Source organism: Lygodium microphyllum, chromosome 15, assembly GCF_053477565.2.
Source record: "Lygodium microphyllum isolate KBCC chromosome 15, Lygodium_microphyllum_v1.1.10, whole genome shotgun sequence".
Classification (NCBI taxonomy): domain Eukaryota; kingdom Viridiplantae; phylum Streptophyta; class Polypodiopsida; order Schizaeales; family Lygodiaceae; genus Lygodium; species Lygodium microphyllum.
This window is the reverse complement of record NC_141149.1, coordinates 142626143-142642625: the sequence shown is the minus strand read 5'-3', so window position 1 is coordinate 142642625 and position 16483 is coordinate 142626143. Positions and strand designations below refer to the sequence as shown.

General features: G+C 44.5%; 1 protein-coding gene across 1 annotated transcript in view; it reads right to left on the bottom strand.

Moving 5' to 3' along the window:
* The window catches only part of LOC148025160 (putative serine/threonine protein kinase IREH1), a 134808-nt gene that overhangs the window by 71901 nt on the left and 46424 nt on the right, over positions 1-16483 (bottom strand). Inside the window, exon 6 of the mRNA XM_087694915.1 lies at positions 10742-10914. Coding sequence (XP_087551041.1) covers positions 10742-10914 — 173 coding nt within the window. The remainder of the gene's footprint in view (positions 1-10741; positions 10915-16483) is intronic.

The window sequence follows — 16483 nt, the reverse complement described above, 5'->3', positions numbered from 1 at the left end:
TTCCACACAACAAAGAATTGACTATACTTGCCATCCCTATGAGCAGTGAAACATTGGTCAAAATAGTTTTGACACAAAAATTCATTTCTCCTTTCAAGAGCCCACAATAATACTTCACAATTTTCTCATGAAAAATAATAGCACGATAAGAAGTAACGGGCAGCAATGCCTCCCAAAACTACTAATTATATTGCTCCAAATTTTTGCATTGTGATACATCCAACTTATCACAAGTAGTCTTAACATCACCTTCAAAGGTACTCATCAACCAATTAGGAGTAAACATTTGCTTAAATTGTATCCAAGTTGTTGGTGCTCTACCTTGCATTAGAAGTATGGACAACTATTGCAGTACCTTTCCATTCAAAAAGATAGCTGCCTATCGAATCTTAGAATACTTGATGAAGTTGCCTCTTCAAGTAAGTAACATCAAACTCTTAAATGAAAGTCAAGGCTTTCAATCCATCTTGCACACCACTAAACACCTCAAACCTTCAACCCCTTACCACCCTCATCATAATCCTTCATTTGCCCTTTTGAGTCAAGTTATCATAAACTAGTAGTTGCAAAAAGCATTCATTTGTTGTATTTGCATTATAATCAGAATTGTATGAAGCATTTCCATGACCAGCATTCATTCCTTGAGGCCCATACACACCAGCAAGTGCAAAAGCATTACCATATATGCCACTTTGTGCCCCAAGCATCATGTACATACTACAATACATCGGGTTTTGCATTCCACTTGCCATATCTGGATACATTGAACTTTGCATTCCATGCATTGGTTGCTACATATCATAAAGATTTGTACCATGTATGTCCTCAACTAGCCATAGCATGGAATATCATACCACCACCAAAGTACCCCACGTGCTCCATATTTGCATGCATATCTTGTTGTTCGAAATCCATTGGATTGGCACTACCAAGATAGCCTTATATTTGTGTGTCCTTCTAAACTAGCACTAGTTGCTTCTACTCATTACCAACATCTAGTATCTTGAGGTTGCGGTGGCTCTTCTTTCAAGCTTTTGGCTGTCCCAAACCCTCAGAGGATGACAATTCTTCTCGCTCTCGTTGTCCTTCTTTGGAGAGTTCAAGAATCTCATGAATTGAGGATCCTTGGCCAACTAAGCCAAAATATTTGTTGTTGTCCTCAGCTAAGCCTTAAAATGGTCATCAAATTCTTCATCTCCTTCCTGGTCATCAGCATCTTTGGCCTACAAGAATCCACTGCTTGCTCTAAATTTACATTTTTTTCTTGCTGCCCACGCAAAAAGCCAGTTTCAAGATAAAGCATTACATTTTCCCTATTGCTTTTTCTACCTTTAGAACATGAAGCATCGTCATGACTTGATGTTAAATCCATAGTTGCACTCGTACTACATACAGACCGGTCCATTTGATATGGTTCCCATACTATGTGTATCCATACCAATTCATACCAAAAAATAGGCTATTTTTGGGCCATGCAAACTTAACCATAAAATATTCCAACTTCCAAATCTTACATTTATAATCATAATCCCAAGCCTCTTGGGTGTCCTCTCTCTCTCTCTCTCTCTTTTTTTTTTTAGTAAAAGGTAATTGTATTAATTACGAAAAAAATACAAGATTACTTGATTACAAGATACATGACGACAATCTAAGCCATCATGTGAAGAGGTACTACAAGTTACAACGTCATGGCAAAGACGCGGAGGAAATTTCCATATGCCAGGGACGTAAGTCCTCCCTAGAGAGTAAATCAGAATGCTAGAGAAGATCTAACTGCCAATACAAGAGGCCCTTAAGCCTCGCAATATGCCGCTGAACATTATAGGCGGAGTCAAAAAGAAAAGCATTCCGAATGGTCCAGTTGTGCCAACAGCCCCAATATCGAAGAAAGTGATACATGAGCTTCATATGTGGCTGTGCCGGAGTAGGGTATTTGGGCTGCCCAAAAACCCAATCAAAGGGGCGTAGGGTGAAACCAACCACCCCTTGCCAAACAGCCGACAAAAATAACCAGACTTTCTTAGCGATGGGGCAAGAAATAAATCGGTGGCGGGCGGATTCCACAGTAGTGGTGCAAAAGAAACAGTTGCCATTGGAGATTCGTCGCTTGGAAAGAGCTGAAGCAAGCGGAAGACCACCAATCATCACTCTCCAAAGAAAGACTTTATATTTGAAGGGTGTCTTGTTCAACCAGCCCTCCATCACAGTAGCCCTCCACCATGACTGGGATTTACGCAATCCCCATAAAGCATTCGCTTTAGTAACTAGCCATTGATGATCTTTAATCAGAAGATGATACACTTGGTTAGCAGAAGCTTTGCTTAAATTCAGCCGGCCTTGTAGGTCCCAATCCTGCCAGGGATGATCCGAAGCAAGGGCAGGAAAGGGTTGTCTCCTTTGGAGCACACTCAAAAGCTGTTCCCATAAAGGCCTATATCCACGAGGGATCCTGAAAAGCCTCCTAGCTGTACGAAACGATATAAGCACATTGCGACTGGCAAGGGTGGCATCCGCAACCGAAGACAAGCCCAAACGTGCCATCCGGTTGAATTGTGGTCTAAGCTCATGTTTACCTTCCCATGAAAGTAAACGCGAGACTGCCAGCAATTCCAATCGAAAAGAGTTAGTAGCTAAGCGATCCTCCGCTGGATGCCACTGAGCCTTCTGGAGGACCTGTTTCCAGGAACATACCAAATGAGTAAGCAGCGATGAAGAAGAACTGGAGAACCGCGAATCAGCATTAAGAACATGCCACCAAGAACTCCGGATTTGGGTATTGCCATGCAGAAGCCCATGGCCCTCAAGGAAATAACGGGCTATATCGACCCATGGATGATGATCCGAGCACATGGCGCGGAAAAGAGACCAACGGAGTGCCTGCATGTGACTTTGGGCATCTAAAATAGCTCCGCCACCCATGCGTTTGGGGGTGCACGCATGCGACCAAGAGATCCAGGAAATACTTGCATGCAATGAGTCCTTCTTCCATAGCATGAAACGAATAGACTGAGTAAGAGCATTCAGAGTCGTAGTAGTCCAAGGCAACAATGGCAAGAAATATGTGAGCATTGGCAACATAATTGTCTGTGCTATTTTGAGGCGAACATGGAAGGGCCAGGCCTGAGACTTCCAATACATAAACTTAGCCACCATTTTCTGAGAAATCCACTGCAGAAGCTGCTTTGGGGAAACATCAACACCCAAAGGGTACCCAAGATGCCTGACAATGGAGCCAGGAACAACCAGACCCTGCCAGTCCAAGGACTGCAAATTCGACTCCGTGCAGCTGAGAATGGCTGATTTGAGCGCATTGATCCGAAGGCTGGACACCTATCCAAAGAGACCCCAAACATCCAATGCTTTTCGAAGGTTATCCTTGTCCGCACGCAAAATCATAAAGCTATCATCCGCCAGGGATTGGCTAATGAAGTGCTGTCCTGTAGGAAGCGACAGTCCGGCCAACTGAGAAGCGGCTGCCATATGAGATAACATCGAAAGAACTGGATGTGTCGCAAGGGCAAAGAATAAAGGGCTCAAAGGGCACCCCTGTCTGACAGAGCGGGCAAGGACAAATGGCTCAGTAACTCCTCCGTTCAGCATGACTCGCGAAGACGCCGCAGCGCTAATGGTGTAGATTAGACGAGACATCCGAGCACCAAAGCCCATAGCAGACATAAGTTCAGCAACGAAAGACCAGTCCAGATAGTCAAAAGCCTTTTCCAGGTTCAGTTGAATCAGTACTACCTCCTGATTAGAATGCCTTGCATAATCAATTGCCAATTGAGCATTCAGTACATTGTGCAGAATATTTCGGCCCTTAATGAAACCATACTGAAGAGGGTGCACAATGGCAGGGAGATGCTTATGGAGCCGATTCGCCATTACTTTGGAAAAGATTTTGTACATGGAACCCATCAAAGAAATTGGGCGCCACTGTGTCAACTTAGATGGCGAAGGAACTTTTGGAAGCAGTTTAATAAGTCCTTCTTTCCATGAGGAAGGCATGATCCCCGTTTCACACACCTGCTGAAACAAAGCCTGCAATGGTTTCGCCAGTTGGGTAGCAAAAGCTTCAAAGAGCTCATTGGTGAGACCATCCCAACCCGGACTTTTATCCTTGGGCAAGTCTAACAAGACGTCCATGAGCTCTGCCTCACAAATATCTGACTCCATAGTAGCTTGCATATCCTGCGGAAGCTGATTGCGGACCAGGTCATAAAAAACCGAACGGGCCTGAGTAATCTGGGCTGAAGGTGAAGAAGTGGAACTGAGAAGGTCATGGAAATAATTCCTGCACATATGCACAATAGTCTGCGGATCCAGGATAAGGTGGCCTTCTGCATCCTCGAGTCTGGTCATATTCTCTCGAGCAGGAGAGGCGTGGAGAGCTCGAAAGAACTTATGGGTCTGACATGCACTATCTTGCAAAGTCTCCGTCGGATGTTGCAATTTGGCCTGCTGATATGATTTCAACTGGAACGCTTTAATAAGATCAGCCACCCACATGGCCAGTGCGAGCAGAAATGCATCATCCGGAGTGTCCACCAGCAGAGAACGAACCAAAACCAGCAGGTCCTCCGCTGCCTGTCGACGCCGCCGACAAAGAGAGGCATGATAGATCCCATACTGCCGAGCAACCCGCTGCACATTAGAGAGCAATCTGTCAAATGACGCAGTGCCCTGAGAGGAGAAGTCCAAGAAGAATCTGTCAATCAATTGTTGCATATAGCCCTGAAAGATTGCATGCTTCAAGTAAGACGAGTTGAAACGCAAAGGGAGTCTCTCCAGAAATTGCTTGAAAGGTGCAATGGGTTGTGCCAGCAGCTCGAGTTGCAAAGGGAAATGGTCCGACAAGGCATATTGCTGCAACACTTTTATTCCGAGCATCTCGGGAAGAAAATCATCATTCTGCATGATATATATACGGTCTAACTGCGACCATGTTGTTGCATACTGGGCAGAATGGAAAGTAAACCCTGTAGAAGACGGGTGTAGCCAGGACCAAAGATCTTGCTTAAGAACAGCAAGAGCCAACTCCTGCCACATACGACTTTCCGGCACATCCATTACCGAATGCTCCGATGTGGACTGGGAAGAATCAACACACATATTGAAATCCCCCATGAAAAAGCCCCGTCTGCCAAGTGACAAGGAGGACTGCAAAGTCTGCCAAAGCTCCCGACGAGATAACGACTCATTCGGGGCATAGAGGCCAAGTAACCATAAGATTTCCCCTTCGAATAAAATTTCAATCACCAAAAAGCGGCCATGAACATCATTTTTAATAAGAACAGGCTGATATTTGTCATGTACAATCATGAGCACACCCGAATAATGCATGGCCTGTGTCCCTGCATAGAACAAACGAAAGCCATGGCAATCCATAACTTTTCCGACTTCACCGTGACTCTTGTGCTCAACAGCGCACAGGACATCCCACTGATTCTCATACAATGCAGTCCACATGGCATGTTGTTTGTGTCGAGAACAAATTCCTCGCACATTCCACGTGGCTATTTTCATGTGTATTCAAAACAAAATCAGGTACGAGGCACAGCTTGCCTCGATTTGACTTTGTCGGCGAGAATGTCCAGGACTCCCTCGTCCAAGAAATCCGCCAACACCGCAAAAGAGTTCTGAGGACCAGATTTGGAAGTAGACGGGAATAACGACGGTCCCACGGGGTAATGACATTGCCTCTGGTATCAAAAGCCAGCTTAGCAGGTGGACCCTTTGGACGATCCGAATACATTTTCCTGGCGGGCTGAGGACGGGGGGCAGAGAAAAGCATAGCAAGAGCAGAGCGCTCGGAAGACAACATTTCCTTCCTGCGCATATATGTACGGATGGAATCTTGTGATGTAGTAGGCACAGTATTCTCCATGCCAGCAACAACCCTGTTGCCTTTTTTTGCACGTACTTCAACCCAATCAGTGGCACGGGAATCCAGACCCGAAACCTATTGTTTACCTTTGGCCAGAACTTGGGGCGGGTGGATAGTATCCAGCAACGGAGCATCACACACCATATCTTCCATGGGCGGCGCCACATGGCCAACATCTGAAGTGTGTTGCTGCTCCGGGCATTCGGCCATAAAATGCCCCAACTGTCCACAGGAAAAGCAATGTCCTGCAAAATTGCCCCATTTCAAACAAAAGTGTAACGAATGCATGCCAGAGCAATTGAGGCGCAACCAAGCAGGCCTTTTCCTTGCAGTGTCCCATAACATACACAAGCGGTTGCGATTCACCGCCCTGAGACTGGGAGGGACCAGAACAGTGCCCACAGCGGCCATAGCATCCTTCAATAGTGGCCAGTAAACAGCCGGACAATTTTTCACTTCTACCCACACAGGGCATTCACGTTGCAGCAGACGCTGAAAATCTGCCATTGGGCCCCATGAAACCACATGAACCAACCGGCGATCAAAAAACAAAGGCAGTTTAGACAGGAGAGCAGCACGGTGCGTCTCAGATTTTAACAGGACCTCAAAAAAACCTCGGGACCCAACAAAAATCTCTTCAATACATTCCCCTTGTAGCAGACTGTGCAGCCACTGGCGAATACGGGAAAGCAGCGGGATTCGACCAGTGAAGAAGAGTATCACGGCGCGATCATAAAACACCGAAAAGGAGCGCAGGACACTTTTTGGGTCCACGGTGGCTTCCGGAACATCGTCAGGTGCAGAGTCAGAAAAGACTTCCTGATTATGTTGAACATAATCGCCAAGCAGAGTGTTGGCAAATTCCAGCAAATGCTCCCAGTCAACATCCTGAGAGTCCACAGAATCCGAAGCAACCTGAGCATAGGAACGATCCTGATGAACACCTATCTCTTCCGAAGTATGCTTGGTACGTTTACCCGCAGGCTGGATGTCAGGACCAGGGGGCATCTCTTCGGTGCACGGAACCATATCCTCAGGTTCCTCAGCATCAGAATCCGGGCCAAGTGCTGCCACCGTTTGGTCTATGAAATCCAGATCCAAACCAGCCATCGTGTATCACGATCTGATCTCGAAGGAGGACTGACGCACAGTGCAGATCGCTGTCTGCTGAGTTAGATATCTGTACCCCTGTACGCTGGTTTCTCACACGGCGGAGGACGACCCTCTACTGTATCACAGAATTCTTTCTGTTGTGCCCGAAACCTAGAAGAGGTGAAGTCTGCAGTGCAGCCGCCTGAGTGGTGGGGCAGCTTCTAGCTGTAACCTGTAAGCCCAGGCAACCTGGACCTGAAACAGTCCCCTCTTTGCTGCTGAGTGCCGATCGATTCAAGGTAAATGCAAACCCTGCATGCCTTCTTGTGCGCAGATGTGGCCCTGATAGGGGCGGCCGTTCGACAGGAAATCAATCGCGGGGGCGAGAGGCTATCAAAGACGGTAGGGTTTCCGCCGCAAGGAGCTTACGGCTCTCCGACATGCTGCATGCAGTCTGTCTGCTTATTTCCTGCTCCTGACGAGGCCCTCTCTCCTCTTCTGGCAGGTCGGATCAGAGACCCGAACTTACGGGGCAAACAGCCTGCCCTGCACGCTGCAGGAACAGGCGACAGGAGGCTGAGATGCCTGCTGGTGGTACACAGGTCCCAGCCCCACGGGAGCACAGGGGGCGCAGGGCAGGTAGGAAGCGCTGGGCACAAACGAGTAGGGTGTGGCTCTCTCTCTCTCTCTCTCTCTCTCTCTCTCTCTCTCTCTCTCTCTCTCTCTTTCCTTCTGCACGCTGGGCCGAACAGGACTTGCGCAACCCTGAGGGAAGATCTCAGGTTGCTGCGCACAGGGCAAGGAAGCGCGCCCGCTGTACAGGGCCTCTCTCTCTCTCTCTCTCTCTCTCTCTCTCTTTCCTTCTGCACGCTGGGCCGAACAGGACTTGCGCAACCCTGAGGGAAGATCTCAGGTTGCTGCGCACAGGGCAAGGAAGCGCGCCCGCTGTACAGGGCCTCTCTCTCTCTCTCTCTCTCTCTCTCTCTCTCTCTCTCTCTCAAAAAGAATGAAAAGCCTCTCTCTCCATCACCCTGCACTTTGCTTTTTTGCATGATGTATCATGTATTATGTATGTATCCACTCCCATTTGTCTACTTGTAACTTGTTGTGCATGTTATACATCAAGTTTTGTCTTGTTACCCTCATGTATTTATGGTATGAATTCTAATGGCATTGCTATTTTGTTGTAAAAATGTATTCTATCATTTGTAGTCCAAAATTACGAAGTTCTTTTTCGTGCTAATATCATATCATACCTTATAAAATCTTACAATACCAATTAGTACCTTATTTTATCGTACCCTATGGTATCATATCTTTTATACCTGACAACTATGCCCAAATCACTATATGATGATATGTCTCGTGTAACACACTCAGCTAATCACAATTTCACTAATATGAAACTTCACTGACTTGGACACAACAGCCTCAACCCCACCTACTCAAGGAAATTGATGTATGCCACCAATGGAACCATGAAATCAGCCTTCCTTCTTGGCAAGGGTGGTGATAACCTGATTTAACTCAAATTACACCAAGCATTAGATGTCAAAAGAAGATGTACAAGCGAGACAATAGGGTTTGCGGGGAGGAACAAGGAGTGAACTCGGTAAACATTGAAGAAGAGAAGAGAAGAGAAGAGAAGAGAAGAGAAGAGAGAAGAAACTCTGATGAATGGAATAATGAAGACTTGAATCATGGAGTGCCGTAGCACAAGGAAGATGATGATGACAACCACGAACCACAAATCGCAATGTCCTCCTAAAGGGATGTTAGGGTAGTGGGGAGGCTGGAGAGAAGAGGTGACGTACTAAATGAATCAGCCCTGAGGAATAAGTGAGAGAGTGGCCTATAAATAGGTAGCATCAGCTAGGATGGCGCCCCTTTTTGGGGCTGCAAACCCTAAACGCAAAAACACAAAAACGCAAACTACGGGTGAAGGGTCAAGGGTTTCTCAACATTAGATACACAAATCTGGAAATACACACTTTATCACATAATCTTGGACACTTGACAACCAATTGGCCCCAACGATGGGTGTCCCAACGAGGGCTAGCTCTTCTAGGAGGGCATAATTTGCTCCTTGATTGTACAACAACTTGGGCTTGGTTTAGATCTTCAATTTCTTGCATGCAAGCCACAATAATTTAGAATGGCCTACCACTCAGATCAATTGTAAAATTAATGCCTTCAACTACAACCATGAGTACCTCAGTCTTCAGTAATTGAGCACAGATCCAAAGGTGGCTGTGGAAACCCTAATGGCTGCTGCAAATCAGCGTTTCAGCAGCAATTTCTTCAATTGCTCTTCACCAATGCATGATGAGAATTATTGAGGGAATGTCAAAGAATAAGAGAGAATCAGCTGAAAGGAATATCTTTTGAATGGTAGCTTTAATGAGATTTCTAATGGTGCCAACTGCTTCAAAAGGGGGATAAAACCCTAGCGCGTCTAATGGGTCCTCCTCTTCTATCACCACCTCTCAGTGAGGTAGACAAGGAAACCTGCTACCCGTCCTATCAGGCTGCACAATCAGCTGTCGCTTCTCTCAAAGCTCATCCGATGGCAGTTCCCTCCAACCTCAGCCGGAATGACCCTCAACCAGCCCCCAAACAGCCTTCTCTCAGTTTGTATGGGTAATTCTGACAAGTGGCAGCCTCTTTTGGCACCTAGCAGCCTTCTAATTGTAATTTCCAGCTTTAATTAATTTCTTACCAGAATTTAAATTTTGAAAATTAATTAGTTATCCACTTGACCCTGCCCAAGAACTAGCTAGTGCCCATTAACAATTAATGTCCTAACCCCCATCTGACATTTTATGGTCCCAACATTAATAGGCTTTGGACCTAGCAATGATTTAATCATTAATGCATAGTCCTACAATGACACCACTGGACATTTAATGGCCTAGACCCCAAACTTGCACCAAGTACCCACAACTACATGTCCAGCATAACTTTGTACAACTTTTGCCAATGTCACCCACTGTTCACTGGTGTTATTTAGGTCATCACCATTACTCAACTGACTTGCACTTCACATATGCTCCTCACATGTGCACAACTCAATAATGCCAAAGCTAAGCATTTAAAAATACACGTCCTCATGACAAATGTCTTTGGAATTAGGTCTTCTCCAACACAAATACGCAAAGACGCCATGCCACCTATTGCCCTCAACTCAAATGTTCAGGTATGCACACACACAAGAGAGGAAAGACATACTAAAGGCTAGAATTTGAGTTTTATCTAAGTGCGCTCAACAAAGAGAACTGAATTGTAAGAGGCGGTCACACCATGAAGTAAATGTTACCATCAAAAATAGTGCCTCGAAAGTAGCCCAGTTCAAAAGACTTGATATTTCCCAAAGTGTCTAGAAGCACACTCAAGAAAGGACAGTAGCATAAGCACACATGCATACATAGAGAGGACGAGTATGGAAAAGTAGAATGTTCTACAGTTATCTTACAAGTACAAGCCTGCTCAATTCAAGTGAACTGCTGAAATGACTTCTTCTCTGTGCCTCATGAAACTAGTTCTTCACCATAAACGGCCAGAAAATAGTCAAGGTTCATGAAACAAGCGATATATTTAATTAAGTTCCTCTTACTCACTAGACACGAGACAGAAGCAATACAGTCAACACAATTGTGCTTATTAAGTAAAACTAGCCCTCCTCCACAGACAACAAACGAAAAGATTTTGACACAAGTGTCAAACATGCATGGTTGTAGAAAGAGATGATAATGTTGAATAAACGACCTCACAAGCTTATCAATACGCCTTCCAAATGTGTCTACAGTGAGAGCCTCGATCTTGTTGCGAGCCAGAAGTTCGTGCAGATCTTCTAGATAAGATGCCAAAAATTCCACTGCTCCCTCCTCTAAGACACCTTTGTTAGCTACATCACGTGCAATACATGCAAGTTCACATATCTGTCATAGTAACATTGATTAGTCAAATAGACAATTCTTTCAAAACTAGCAGAACTTTGTAAACAAAGGACATCTACAATTGTACCAGTAACATGCCCAGAATTTGCCAGGGTCTGGCACCCATGAACAAAACAAACAGCTGCATCTCATATAGGAAACCCTGAACATTTTTTAACTCAAAAAACACATAAAATGATAAATATATTTCTTACATACAAAACATTTTAGCATAAAGCTTTAAATACTCCCCTCTCAGGTTCTTCATACTCAAAATTCTTTAAGTGTGGTTTGCAAGAACATTTGACCCAGTCCAGCCAATCCACCAGCTCACTGCTGCGCAGTTCTTACTGGCTGCTCCCACTTCACTGCTTAACTGTCCTGAAATTGTAGCTGGAGACTGCTCTTCTATGTCTCTGACTTTTGCATTTCGGCTGACTCCCTAGAGGTAACTGTAAGAACCTCTCCCACAGGTTGACATATCCACAATTGTATTATAGACTATACCTAAGTCTGTACACATAGCTACAAAATACATCCTGATGCATGAAATTGGCAAGAACTGTCTGAGATGCTGATCTACAGTCTGTTGAACATGTGGACAAAGTGACATGACAATGTAACAGGACTATGAAGATGCCAGATGCAGAACAGGGAACCCGATGACAATGGCAAGCTGATGGCAGCTGATTGCATGGGTAGATACAAGACATGGCTTTAATTAAGGCTGAACGTAAAGTGCAAGGTAAAATTGAATTGACAAACCAAAAATGTAAGTGATAGACACGAGGTAACCATCGATTGGACCTATTATAGTCCAATTGTGGTTCTATCCTGCTGGCAATTAATGAAAAGAGACACCTTGTGCACATTAATACATCCTGCTGCCGTGTGGTTCATATGTGATTTCGCAATTAGCTCTGGTTATAAAACTAAATTACTGCCAGTACATGTGGACAGTAATACAAGATGTTGAGATGAAGTTGTTTTGAAACATGCTTTGGCATCTTCAAAGCCAAATAAGTGGTGGGTATCCTAGTGGAGCCACTAGTGAGGATACACTAGAATTTGCATGGAAAACACTGGTGAGTGCAAACAAAACAAGGACAATGAACTCACACAAAATACAAATGGACGAGGAAATTAGTGAATGCTGAAAATTCAATGACCAACCTCAGTATGCAAGGTGTGATATAACAGATGCTGGAAGAGCGGAGAGCTGTCCAACAACTCTCTTGTGGGAATCAGCTGAGAGAGAGTGCCAAAGGGTGTCATCCTCTGGAATGGATCCTGAGTGCAGCAAGCCACTTGTGCTTGATGCTAGATGCTGATCAAGATGTGTGGAAACAACAATGGCTGGAATAAATGTCAAACACAGTATGTCCTAAGTAGGAGAGGCTGTAGAGGATAAATGGAGCCCATCCACATAAGGGAAAGTGTGGCCAGAAACTAAAACAAACTTGTCCAAAGAAATGGATCCCCAAATCCAGCATATACAAGGTGTTGGAATGACAAAGTTTGAATATTGGTAAAAATGAGAAAAAGCAACATGGTGAAGATAGATAGCTAAACAATTGCAGGAGTGAGACTTGAAGCTCAAAAACATAGCAGTCTACGCAGCCGGAACAGCGAGTGCAAGCACTATGATGCTCCTTGCTATGAAGGTAGACTAGGGTACCAAAGAAAACACTACCGATGTACGAACCCGACTAACACACGGTTAACTTAAGAATGCCAAAGAAGAAGAAGAGACTGAAGAATGAAAGAATGATGAAGGAAACTACTACAACAGTGTGGGCACAAGCAGCTAGGGTTGTCCAACAAACATTTTCTCTAATGGGATCCTGCAGAGAAAGAGCGTCAAAGAGTACAATCCTCCAAGAATGGATCGCAGGTGCAACAAACCATGAATGTTGGACAAGAAATTGTTGAGCTAAGAAAAGCATGACATGCTGATTAACCTCTTAAACAGCCCCAAAACATGCTTTATTTAATGAAAAACACAAAAACGGTGCACAGTTCAAGAGAGTTTATGTGAAACCTTAATTTGGGAGGATGCATCCACATCTATAAATAGACAAGCTGCCCCATTCAGTCTTTACCCTTTTGTCCGGGTTTCTCACTCTACAGTGTAGATTTCAGCCATCAACCACCTACCATTTGCTGTCCAACCATCATCGACTGCAGCCCATCACTATCAAAAGCTAAGCAACCTGTTTCTAACCATCGCCCTGTTATTCGGAGGTCTTGATATGGGACGTCATCATAGAACCTGATCAGCCTACATTTTCAACATTTAGTACCAACCGAAAGCTTGCTACTATCTCTCACACCAAGCGACTATTGCAATACTTGCATTTTTTCTGTCCAATAGGCCATCTACATCAACAAATACCTCTCCTATTATCACCTGACACATCTTTGCCTCTAGTGATGAGTTTTCGACTTTCTCTAGTGGTACACCATTCCATTTGCCACATTTCAACCTCTGACTATTGTGTTTTCATGACCAGCATGTTGCCCTTCATTATTCAAGACTCTCTCATCTCCAACTGGTAGGTACACTACTTGGGATTTGTCTCCATTGGATGTCACTCTTCGACACTTTTGCTCTGCCCTTGGGCACTCTTGACACTCTTCATTCATTTACAATTTTCATTCACTTCAAAGATGTGTTATTTCTCTCTCCTTCTACTTGAGTTTGTTTGTTTCAGTTTTCGGTTATGCTTTTAGGGTTTGAGTTTTGCACGTCTGTGTCTGTATCATTGTGCTCCTATCATGGTGCTACAGTGCAAACCCTAGCAACTATTCCACAATTTTCTTCACATGGTATCAAAGCCAATGCTCTTGTAAAGAGTATCCTACGGATATTGTGGAGTGCTAGGTTTTATGTGAGACACACAAACAACTCGTAACCAAATCACAATGTCTCAATCACCTCCTTCTCCCAACCCCATGATGTCAATCAAGCTTCTCCATCATTGGAGGCCCTGAGGAGGCATTATGGACTTTGCGGGAAAGACGACACCCCAACTTCACCTTCACCTTCTTTGTTTTCTCCTCCTCCAGATTTCAATCTCATGACAAAGGAGTTTGAAGAGTGCTTACACATCACATATAGTCGAACTTAAACCACCAACTTTGCTACTCCATTCGGAGCGGTTGGTGAGGCTGGCGACCTCTCTAATCATGGACAACATACAACATTTGGGACGACTAGCAACCCATCTCCTTCATCTCAACCAAGCCCACTATCAAATTCGTACAACCCCTTTGCGTCTTATGAATCAAAAACCTCTCCTGTTTCTCCTTTTGATGTGCAAGATCCAAATGTTTTTTTGTATGTAAACTTCAACAGATAGGGCTCTCGAGGCAAACATCCTCCATTAAGTATATCTACATTTTCTGTTTCACTTGAGCATGTAAGCCACTCTTCTCAAATCCCTCACATCAAACCTTCTTCTAGCCCACATATCGATTTTCTCTCTTCTTCATTGCAAAACCCTGCATTACTCTCCACATCCACACCTTTCAAATTGGGAGTTGGATCCGTAGTTTTCGCTACTAGCACTTCTCATTCTCCATTCCATACTAACACTTTCCTACCACATCACATCACAGCACATCATTACAGGGAATGCCACCCTTTAACACAGTGCCATCCACTCACCCTCAAGCCACTTTGCAGTATCGAGCTTCATTACAAAGAATCCCACCCTCTGACACAGTTCCCTCCACCTTTCCGCAAGTGAGCACATCATTTCCCACTAGGAGAGCTGTGATCGAAACCCCCCTTACTAACAAAACTTACATACCTCCTTTAAGCTCACACGCATAGGGATTTACATCCTCTGCTTAGGGCACGTCATCATACTTTCCGTGGGTCATTCCTACGAAGGGATTCCCATCCTCTACTCCACATGTCCCTATCTCTTTACAAATGGCTCTGCATGCGGTTACCATGCCCATGCCTATTCTGTGTATGCCCACCTTTGGATCCACTGTGCACACTTCTTACATGCATAGGCAGTACTCTGTGACCTAGTCCCAAGTGTTCTCCATTCCCCCACCCTACCCATGCTATCCATTTATCCAAGCACTATCACTCCTATTGCAACAGCCAAGAATGCCTTCACAGATAAGACTAAATTTAAAAAGTCGAATTTCACCACTTAGTCGAACTTCATGCAACAACTCCAAGAGTCTCAAGGACTTTGAGACCTTGTTATTGGTCTTTAGCTCACAGTGATCACATCAAACAATGGAGAGAACCCGCAAGGCCACAATCAATGTTGAATTAATGCAAGGGTTGCTTCCTGAATTCCACTCTCAATTACAGCATTTTTCCCTCCCATCTAAGCATTGGAGTCATCTCATTGACTTTATGCAGCAAGATATCGCACTTGACGTCTTAATCTCGATTTTAAGCTTCAAGAGTTTTCCATTAAGGAAGGGGATGATCTGAAAGTCAACTTGGCCAAATATCGATGTTTGCTCACTGAGTTTGCCACTATTGGCTCCCCGAAGTCAACAAACAATGATTAGGTCACATCGTTCCTAAACAACTTGTCCAAAAAAAACCTCCATTTTATCCAGCACATTATCTCACTACCTATATTGCCGACCTTCCACGAGTCCGAGTGTCAATTCTTGCATTACGCAAGGCTACATGATCAAGTCCACAAGAAAGCCTCCACGTAGCCTTACTCCAAGGAAAGAGGGTTGCTTGCCTCTTCGAGAGAGAGAAAACCAACAATGACAACAACTTGCAAGATGCAAAGGCAAGCCAAACCAAGGGTGACTCCTCTTCTTCAAAAGGAACCAAAGAAACAAAGCCCATCTAGCAACAACTCCCTAAAGAAAATAGGTTTCACACAAATTGCAAAAAATTGGGCCGTGTGGATGAGGACTGTCGTACCAAGGCCCAAGGTCTTCCACCTAGAAAACGACATTGCACCACGGCAACTGTCTCCACTCTAACTAGCCAGTCCAATGACGCTCTCCTCCTACTACCACCCCATTGACTCCTTCGACCCCAACAGCTACTTAACATGTAGCATGCGGTTAGCCTCGACAAACAACCTTTCTCACTACCCCTGAGGATCTCCTTGATTGATCTACGAGTTCCAATTCAATTGCACTTTAAACATTTACTTCATATTTACCCCCATCTATGACTACCTCACCCCTCGTCAAGCGTTTCATTGGCATAACCCTGCTAGTCGGCAGACTTGATGGTGGCCACATCCGTACCTTATCTCCATCTTTGCACTCTTAGGTCTTTAAGCCATTGAGCTGCGCCCATAGGATTTTATCCTTGGATTTTTATTTTTAAGTGTTCTTCTGTATTTACCCACACACACATAACCATTTGCATCATTGCATTGTTTATTCGTTTAGCTTTTTACTTTTGTTTTATTTTATTTTTTCAAGCATCTCACTATTTATCTATGCGTTTGCAAATTTTCATCTCTTTTGCAAGGTTTTGTTTCTCATGTAAGGCTACCATGTAGGTTTGCACCAATCCTAAGTGTGCTAAAGACTTGGAATGTGCATCATTCCATTCTCAATT